The 10,261-nt window shown below is 44.4% G+C and overlaps 1 protein-coding gene across 1 annotated transcript; it reads left to right on the top strand.

Annotated features, from left to right (window-relative positions):
- Window positions 1-3,570: 3,570 nt before the first annotated feature.
- Window positions 3,571-8,492, top strand: LOC132076609 (pancreatic alpha-amylase). The gene is made up of 10 exons (XM_059477747.1): window positions 3,571-3,749; window positions 4,333-4,479; window positions 4,669-4,866; window positions 6,138-6,368; window positions 6,756-6,889; window positions 6,975-7,097; window positions 7,209-7,308; window positions 7,581-7,702; window positions 7,812-7,937; window positions 8,185-8,492. The coding sequence occupies exons 1-10, from the start codon at window positions 3,579-3,581 to the stop codon at window positions 8,372-8,374; spliced, it is 1,542 nt and encodes a 513-aa protein (XP_059333730.1). The 5' UTR covers window positions 3,571-3,578; the 3' UTR covers window positions 8,375-8,492.
- The last annotated feature ends 1,769 nt before the right edge of the window (window positions 8,493-10,261 follow it).

Genomic DNA, 10,261 nt, shown 5'->3' with positions numbered 1-10,261 from the left:
GTTCATGGAGAAATGTCTCCTGTGGGAGGGACCCCATAACCTCACAGGGGGAGGACTCCTCTCCCTGAGCAGCAGAAGACAATCTTGGTGATGAACTGACCAAAATCCCCATGCCCTGTCTCCCTGCACTGTCAGTGGGAAGGAGGAGAGCTGGAATGAAACATTGTTTTAAGGGCTTATTTTACTTGTCATTATCCCCCTCTGATTCTGTTTGTAATAAAATCACTTTGCAACCTTAAGTTGAACCTGTTTTGCCCTTAAATGTTTTCTTCCAGTCCTTATCTCACTCACGAGCCCTTTGTCAATTTTTTTCCCTCTCCACTGCCATGATGTGGCAGGGGTGAACAAGCAGCTCTCATTGGTGCCTGGTGTTGGGCCAGTATAAAACCATGACAGTTCCTCATACCCTGGTCTGAACTCAGTCTAATTCTGAGAGCAAGACACCTCTGAATGCTGGCAAACTCATTCATTCTCATAATGCTGTTAGATTTCCACTCATCTTTCAATCAGCTCCCACTCCTTTTACCTTCAGAGGGTCTGTGTGTTATGTTTTGGTGCAGGGATTGAGAGACACAGACCATGCTATGCAAGCAAAAACATTTATTGCAATAGTTCACCAGTATTTATAGGTCTCTAAGTTCCAAACAAAATATTCCACTCAGACCCCTTTGCTGGTGACAGAATGATAACTGAGAAGATTGTGTTACTCAGGGAATAGGGGCAATGTCCTTGTTGCTTTCTTTGGCCAGAGCAGAGTGACCAGACAGGATGTCTTAACTCTTGTCCTTGCCTCTTATCCTTGGGAGTTTATCTCACTCAGGGCCAAGAGGATGGTGGCACTACCCAGTTCAGCTTCTGCAGCTGTCTGATTTTCCACATCTCCCTGTTTTTTTGTTTTTTATGTAAAGGGTTTGTGTACCCTGATGTTAAAACAGTTCGCACCTATAAGGCCATTATCTTATTAAGAATATTACTGGTTATCTGCTGGATAAAGGATAAGATACATGGAATACAGATGACAATAAAAAAAAAAAAACTTATGAAATACAATCATGTCAGAGAGACTCATATAGGAGAACAAAAGGATAATGTCGAATTGGGAAGTGGAAACAAATGGTTACTGTTCTAAAGTTCATGTGGTTGGAGTTCAGGGGCTGTGCTGTTTAGGCAGGAGGAATGTTAACATTATTGAAACTGAATTGATCTTAATAGCACTTAACAGATCTTAAAATAACAGACCTTAAATTGAATAACTTAAATTTAACTTTGTTTAAGATTAGCAACACATAAACTTGACAGAAATTAATTTGAACAAAAATTAATCCTACCAAAATTAACTTAATGATACTTAACCTTAACAGCATCTTAATTTGGCAGAACTTAAGTGCAACAGAACTTAAAATTAACAGAAGGTAAACCTAACATCACTTAAATTCAACAGAACTGAATTTTTCCCATTACTTAAACTGTACCATATTGAAACACAACAGATTTGAAAATTATTATCACTTAAATTTAACAAGAATAATTTTGATTTTATTATTAAAAAAAGTTACTGGAAATCTGTCATACAACAGTTAAACATCAAGGAGCAGCACGTAGGTAAACAACTGTTCTGTGACCAAAATAGCAGCAACGTGGATTTACTGGAGGGATTAAACTGCTGCAGATCAAATTCAAGGTTATAGGATTTAGTTAACAACTGTCAGTGAATCATCTCTCTAGTAAACAATCCTGTTAAAAATCACAGCTCCCTGAAAATACAAGGTTAATTTTAACAGATGTATTTCAGTGCATCCTGCAGGCGCTGTAACAGCGGTGTGCCATAGCTTCAGAACTTCGTGCAGGAGGGCTTGGTCCCGACTGTGGGGGCTGATGGGCGGCTCTCAGCAGGCACCGACCGGGACCCGCGGGTCGGCGCTGCTGCTCGGGGATGGGAACAGGCGGGAGAGCTCTGACAAGCCCGGGGGTTTTCAAGCCCAGGGGGTAATACCAACCATAGGGCCAACTGTGGGCAGGGGGAGCTCCGAGGGGGCTGCACCACTGCCAGCAACACCCTGCACCAAGTTGAGGATCGGTCCCTTCTTTGGATACATTCTGTGGATTTGTTCTCAGGATCTGTGTCTTGGATCCGTGCCCAGGTTCGTTATCAGTATCTTTCTTAGTACTCGTTTGTTATCAGTATCTCTCTTAGTACTCCTGTTGCAACTACTTACAGGATTTTTTTAATCGCAAGGTCTCTCTCATTTAGGAAAGTTTAACCCACAATGACAGTGGCTCCAATATGGAGAAATTCCTGTAATATTTGTTAGCTGCACTGACACTACCGGAACATCTCCCGAGTACTCACAATTCCATGATTTTTTGTCCAACGAACACCACTGATCGTTTAATCAGCTGTGCCAGCATCTTGCTTTCCATTGGATTGTGACTTGCAAAGAAAGATCCATGTCTCATGGATCATAGGCAAAGGGGGATGTTAAAAGCTCCTCTGCAGAGTCCTTGCATGTTGCTGAGGGGGCACTGGGTGACAATTCTTTCCCAGCACCCTCCTGAGCTTAAAGAGTTTCTAAAAAAGCTCTCCAGAGAGGTGCAAAATCAGCTGCAATCTTATCACCTCTCATTGCCCCCTTCATCCCACAGTTCTACTGTTAAGACATGCTGGCCTTTAACCCTTTAACCTGTGATTCTGCCCAGTGAAAATCAGCTTAAGAGAATGAGAAGCATCTGTTTTTCTGGGCTTCTCTAAAAGTTTAGACATAAGTTCAGACATGTTTTTCTCCTGAAGACATATCAGTGCCCATGTTCCAAAGCTCACCATCAAAACCTGAAGGGATGGATGCCGGCTGGCTCCTGCTTCCTTTCAGCAGCATTTCAGTTCTATGGGTTAGCCCTAGAACAGCCAGACAGGGAATTGCCGTCCCTCACACAGGACACAATTCGTGGGGATTGAGGGACATGGACCATGCTATGCAAGCAAAGCTCTCTGTTGCATCAGTTTACCAGTATTTATACGTCTCCAAGTTCTGTCCAAAATTTTCCACTCAGACTCTTTTGCCCCTGTTTCCTTAGTAACACAATCTTCTTGGTTATCAGTCTGTCACTAGCAATGCCCTTGCTACTTTCTTTTGCCAGAGCAGTCAGAGTGTCCAGACAGGATGTCTTAACTCTTGTCCTTGCCTCTTATCCTTGGGAGTTTATCTCACTCAGGGCCAAGAGGATGGTGGCACTACCCAGTTCAGCTTCTGCAGCTGTCTGATTTTCCACATTTTGGAATACTTTTGATAAAGTATCTTTGTTTATGTGATTGGAAAGAGTGCAGTTCTGGATTTGGGTGCAAGGCTCATGGATCACTCAGTTTAAGACGGCGTACAATCACTGTGAAAAGGTATTTTATCTTCAGCTGTTGGGTTATTCAGGAGAAAAAACAAACCAAAGGAATGATATTGAGCTATCTATCTAAATAATAACTGATAGCATTGATCCATGTGAATTTTGACAGCTGCTACAGGAATTTTGCCATCTTGCAGGCACATAAATAGCTGGTGAAGAGACCACAGCCTTACATTGAAGGCACCATGAAGATCCTTCTCCTCCTCCTCGCAGCTGCAGGGCTTTGCTGGGGGCAGTACAACCCCAACACTGTCCCAAAGAGAACCTCTATAGTGCATCTCTTTGAATGGCGCTGGCAGGACATTGCTGAGGAGTGTGAACGCTACTTAGCTCCTAATGGATTTGGAGGAGTTCAGGTGAGTTGTTTCCTGTAAGTAGCAGGAAAATGGCACTGTAATATTGATTAATAATTTGATTAATAATGCCTGAGTTTGAGACAGTCATCTCTAAGTAACTTTGCTGCTGTGGAGGGAAGGTAGGAAGTACTAAGTACTTTAGAAGCAGCCCTAATCTGCTGGACCCTGTAGGGGTGAATGATGGTGTATGTCTAGCAGATCAGTAACAAAGAGGCATGCTGAAAGGCTTCACCTGAAAGCTAAGGAGAAGGTAAAGCTCTTTACCTTGTTCTAAAGGAAGAATGGAAGCAGTGAGGTTTGGCATTCCTAAGGCAGTCACAGTTACAGGTAAAAATAATTCCTGTGGCTTCAGCCCTTCCTTGCCCATGCTGGATGTGGGCAACTCACAGGAACAAACCAAAATGCCTTTCTTGCCTGTGTGCAAGACAGACATCTCACTGACCTGAACTTCTGCTGTGGGAGAGAGACTGGGTTGGGTGCTAACTTTCCTCTGAGGGCAGAGGTCCTGAGCACAGATTTTGCCCTTGAAATGTTGAAGTAAAACCATTTGATTTCTTATTAAAGTACATAATTTCATCTGCAGGTTTCACCTCCAAATGAAAATATTGTCGTTACTAGCCCAAACAGACCCTGGTGGGAAAGATACCAGCCCATTAGCTACAAGATCTGCTCTCGATCAGGAAATGAAGAGCAATTCAAAGACATGGTGAAAAGATGCAACAATGTTGGAGTAAGTGCCTTGAAAATCTGTCTGATATGGCAAGAAGTGCTGTGTCAGCTGAGGGAAGGTGCTGCTTTCCTGAAAAGAGGTGTAAACTGAGGAGAAACTGAAAGGGAAAATAATCCACTGAATAGTGATTAGTGGCTGTCAGTTCACGTTTGCTACAAACACACTGAAATGCACACATTGCTTTTCCAGGTTCGTATCTATGTGGATGCTGTCGTCAACCATATGTGTGGGGCTGCAGGTGGCTCAGGCACACATTCTACCTGTGGAAGCTATTTTAATGCTGGAAACAGAGATTTTCCAGCTGTCCCATACTCTGGCTGGGATTTCAATGATGGCAAATGTCACACTGGAAGTGGAGAAGTTGAAAATTATAATGACATCTATCAGGTAACTTCCCCTGGAAAAGTTTTCAGGTTGTTTTTTTTTTTTTTTTTGACATGTTCTGTTAACTCTACAGTAAAATCAAATGGTGTAGTGCCTCACAAAACCTGTGCTTAGTCACTTGACCATAGGTATGTGTGGCCCAAAATATTCTCAGAACTGAGGAATCCAGAACCTATGTGCAGATGTTTGCTCCAGAAGTGAGCCAGTGTGCTCCGCTAAGAGTGAGCACAGTTTTATAGTTTATAAACTCAGCTGATCATGATAAGGGGCCCCCTTGGAAAATTGCCAGCAGTGCAAGGTGGTGCTGTAGTTATGCAACTTACTGGTTTTTGTAGTAAGAATATGTAGCAGTTCTTTCTCAAGCTCTGCCTTCAGCCACTTTGCAGCAATACATTATAATGTTTCTGCACTTACATTGCTTCTTGTAAGGCTTGTCCTTCATGGGTTCAGATGCCTTCTTCTGTGGTAATCCCTAGCAGACATATTTCAAATCCTGGATTACAATAAATTAAAGGTATTTCCAGTACAGTGTCCACTCCCAGTTCCTTTGGACTAGAGCATCATGTTTAATGTTGCAGTGAATTCCTCCCCTTGCCCCTGCTCTGGCCTAGACTTAGCCAGACCCTGCAGTCCCTCAGGTGCCAGCCCAGGCCATGGCCAGTGCTGGGATCAGAATGCCCCAGGGTCAGGGGATCAGCAGCACAGGCTGCAGCTGCAGCCCAAGCACAGAGCAGCCGCTGATGAGCCCTCGACTCTAATGCACAGTGAGGCCAGTGAGCCCCACGGCAAGCACAGCAGCCTGTCAATTATTGGCCAAACTGCAGTAACAGCTGTAAATTCCATCTAGCACATTAATCATGCCGTTGTTAATTTGGACCCTTTGAGTCCCATGTTGGGCACCAAAGAGAACTTGTGGTTTAACTCAGCTGGCAGCTAAACACCTCTCAGCCTCCTACTTTCAGTGGGATGGGGCAGAGAACTGGAAGAGTAAAACTGAGGAAACTCATGGATTGAGATAAAGACAGTTTAATAGGTGAAGAGAAAGCCACACACATAAACAAAGAAAAACAAGAATTTATTCACCATTCCCATTGGAAGGCAGGTGTCCAGCTGTCTCCAGAACAGTAGGTCTTTATCATGTGCAACAGTCACTTGTGAAGACAAAACCTTTACACCAGATATCACTCCCTCCCTTCTTCCCAATCCAATACAACCTCATTAACCACCATTCCAGCTCCATCTCCTCCTTTATTTCATTTTTTTCTGTTGCCCAGGTCCGGGACTGCCGCGTGACCGGCCTTCTGGATCTGGCCCTGGAGAAGGACTATGTGCGCTCAACGATTGCAGAGTACATGAACCGTCTCATTGACATGGGTGTAGCAGGATTCCGACTTGATGCTGCCAAGCACATGTGGCCTGGGGACATTAAAGCGTTTCTGGACAAACTGCATAATTTAAACACTCAATGGTTTTCTGAAGGAACTAAACCTTTCATTTATCAGGAGGTAAAGTCCACATTTTCTCCTCTATGTTTGCCTTTGTCTTTTGTATCTCTTTTGCCTCCTTCTTCAGAGAAGCAACAATACAACTTCATCCAACTTACCTTAGAAAGAGCTCACAATTTACTTAGAGCAGCCCTGCAGACATAGGCAGTTTTGATTCTTAAAAATGCCTCCACAACAGATTGTCAATCAACTCTACTTTTCCTTTCGTCAGTCATGTTTTTACATGTGTCCCTCATGTCTTATTCTGAACTTGTGTTGCTCTACACAGCACAAATACATAATTACTTTCTTCTCAATGTTAAAGCAAGAGCTCCTGCTAAGTGCTGTGTGTGGCATTGCTGGCCTTTGTGAGACAAGAAGGGATGCAGGTTTTCTTTCTTGTACCAGGTGATTGACTTGGGTACAGAGCCCATCAAAGGCAGTGAGTACTTTGGAAATGGCCGAGTGACAGAATTCAAGTACGGTGCCAAACTGGGGACAGTGATCCGCAAGTGGAACGGAGAAAAGATGGCCTACTTAAAGTAAGGATGAAGGTGCTGCAATTTATCCAGCATTCACTGGATACACCAGTTGACAGGGTAGCTCCAAGTCTGTGTTTTTGTTTAGGAACTGGGGAGAAGGCTGGGGCTTTGTGCCTTCTGACAGAGCCCTGGTCTTTGTGGATAATCACGACAACCAGAGAGGACACGGGGCTGGTGGAGCTTCTATTCTGACCTTCTGGGATGCCAGGTGAGGGATTGCTCTTGTGTGGGTGATGCTTCTTGCTTTTGCTTGTTTGCCTGTGTGTTCTCTGGCAGGTTCCTCCTTTCACATCTCATTCCTTGTTTGTCCACCAAACAGGCTCTATAAAATGGCAGTTGGTTTCATGCTTGCCCATCCGTATGGCGTCACGCGTGTGATGTCAAGTTTCCGTTGGCCAAGATATTTTCAAAATGGAAAGGTGAGCTTTAATTAATTAAATAATTAATTTAAATAATTTTAATTAAATTAGCGCTGAAGATTCATCCATGGGGATTAAATGTGAGAGCAGGGTCAGAGAAGTAGTTCAATGCATTTCAGGTTGTCGAGAGATTTCCCTGTCCCAGGCTGGATGTAGGCAGTGAAACTTTGATGCTCCCTCTAGCTTTGTTCACCACAGGGACTCTCTGCATTGTGAGTCAGAAGATATGAATCTTTTTTTTTAAATAAAAAAACGTTTGTTTTTAATGACAGGACGTCAATGACTGGTATGGGCCCCCAAGTAACGCAGATGGCTCCACAAAGTCCGTTACAATCAATCCAGACACGACCTGTGGCAACGACTGGGTTTGTGAACATCGCTGGCGTCAGATCAGGTAGGGCACTGGGGAGAAACAAGAAGTAAAAGCAGTTGCTTTTGCTTCCTGCTCCATGTGGCTTTAGAGGTGTTGCAGGTGCAGTGGCAGACATGGCTTGTGTTTTCAGGAACATGGTTATCTTCCGTAACGTGGTGGATGGTGAGCCTTTCTCCAACTGGTGGGACAATGGCAGCAATCAAGTGGCTTTTGGCCGTGGTAATAAAGGCTTCATCATCTTCAACAATGACGACTGGTAAGTCAGTGGCACAAACAGTGTCCCGAGAGAACAATAGCATCCCTCATCAGCAATCCAAATTGAGTTATTTGAGTGCATGCTGGATCCAGAGAGCTAAAATGGGTTTGTAGGTAGGGTGGGATCAGAAACCTTATTCTTAACAACGTCCTTCCAAATAGGGGAGTAAGATCATGTTCAAAAATCTTACACCTTTTGAAATACCTGTTTTAAAAACAATGCATAAATCATGTTTATTTTCTCATAGGAATATGAATGTCTATGTGCAAACTGGACTGCCTGCTGGTACCTACTGTGATGTTATTTCTGGACAAAAGGAGAACAACAAATGTACTGGAAAGCAGGTGTTTGTTTCTGGTGATGGAAAGGCTAATTTCCAGATTAATACTGATGCTGAAGATCCATTTATTGCAATCCATGTTGATGCCAAGTTATAATTTGGGAGAAACAGACTCCTCTGTTTGATCTGTGTATTACTGTTTCCCCCATATGTTATTCCCTGCTTTTTGAGCATGAGTGACTCTCTATTGAATAATAAATGGCATTCAAATTGAAGAGTAATGTTTTGCCTTTAATGAATTAGATGTAACTTTATCCCCTCATAACTAGTGGCAATGCAGTGATAGGATTTAAGGCAATGCAGCACTCTGGTTCCTGTGTAAAAAAAAAACATTGGAAAAAAAATAAAAGAATCCAATCCAGGTAAAATGGCTAAGCTGAAGTGCAGGATTTCCAGGGCTGATCCATGCACACCCACTTCTGTCCCAGAGCAGCCACCTTGTGGGCTGTCAGCTATGAGCAGTGCTTACATACAGAGTTTATCCCTTCCTTATGACCAAGCAAGCCTGGGGTCTGGGTCACTGAGGGAAGCTGGGCTGTGCCAATCAGTTATTCCAGCCTGTGGCGTCAGTGAAAGCAGCAGGTTTCCTGCTTCACAGTCAGCCTGTGCCTGGACAAAGCAGAACCTGAGCTCTTGCATGGTTTGCCCCACTGGCTTGAGGCCAGCGAACGCTCCCTGTGCGGGTGCCGAAGGTGCCTGAGAGCACACAATGTATGCAGGCATTGCTTCCACCTTGTGCCACTGGCTGAGGCACGGCAAATTCCTGCCTCTGGTGTGTTAGGCACCCTTAGTCTCTAATATCTCAAAGAAATAAGCAAGCACAGTACAGGTTGGGCAGCCTTCCCAAATCCCTTGTCAGCTGTGAGAAAAGGCTGAGATAAAAGCAAGTGTGCAGGCCTTGCTGTGAGGCAGAATCTCTGCTAGGCCAAAAGTGGTGACTGCATCCCATTCCGGAGGGAAAAATGGAAGGAGGTTGTTCCAGTTTGAGGTCAAGGTGCAGTTTTAAGTTTCCTTTCTGTGGTGTTGGTGGTGGATATTGGCTCTCAGCGTGCCCAAGGGCTCCGAGTGTCTGTCAGGGCAGTCAGGGTGTGGGAAGTGTTCCTGGCCCAGCACTGCCCCTCCCATCTGTCTCCCTCCTTGGCTGTGGCCAGCATCTCCTGGATCCATGCACTCAGCCCCTGCACCAATGGAGAGGTGCCAAAGCCCTGGGCACCCATGTGGCAGGGAGTTCATGGCCCTGGCAAACCGGTCATTGCCCAGAGGGGCAGGTCAGGGAGCCCTGGGGCCCCTCTGGAACTGACAGGAGCTGCCTTCAGCCCTGCACTCAGCTCCACCCCTCAGACACTGCGATTCCATCCTCTGCTATTCACACATTGCCCAATCCCAAGTGGAATAATCAGCTCACAGGTCAAATTGCAACTCCACCCCCAAGCCCCAGAGCTTCTGTGGCAAATGACTGAAATGCCACACAGGGATCTGAGGTGTCCATAAACCAACAGGCTGAATATGGAGAGGGTTGTCTGTGCCTGGGAACAGATGTGGATCCACTTCCCAAGGATGTTGGGGTGCAATGAGAGTTTTCCTTAATGCAGGTTCAGGTAGCTCTGCATTTCACGGTGGCATGAAGGAGAACATGGAGAAAAAGAAGTCGTGAGATGCTTTCTTTAGGTGAAAAGAAAGTGAGATGCTTTAGGTGAGATGCTTTCTTTGTGATCCATATGTGGGCCACTGCTTTGAAAGGACCTAAATTGCATTCAGACCTTGGGTTATGTTCCTTTTATATCAGGATTTTGGCACATTACCTTATCATTTGAGCACAAAGATGATGATGACAAGTATCATCCAGAGCAACACCAGATCTTTCAGATAATTCACTAAACCCAGAGTTACAGTCAACCTTACTGCTGATCTGTACGTTTTCAAAAGAATATTAGTTCTAGGAAATGTTAATCTTAAGTTTTATAATTCCTATTGCTAGTCTTCT

This window comes from Ammospiza nelsoni, chromosome 9, assembly GCF_027579445.1.
Source record: "Ammospiza nelsoni isolate bAmmNel1 chromosome 9, bAmmNel1.pri, whole genome shotgun sequence".
Classification (NCBI taxonomy): Eukaryota; Metazoa; Chordata; class Aves; order Passeriformes; family Passerellidae; genus Ammospiza; species Ammospiza nelsoni.
Note: the sequence above shows the minus strand (reverse complement) of the source record. Positions and strands in the feature narration are given on the sequence as shown.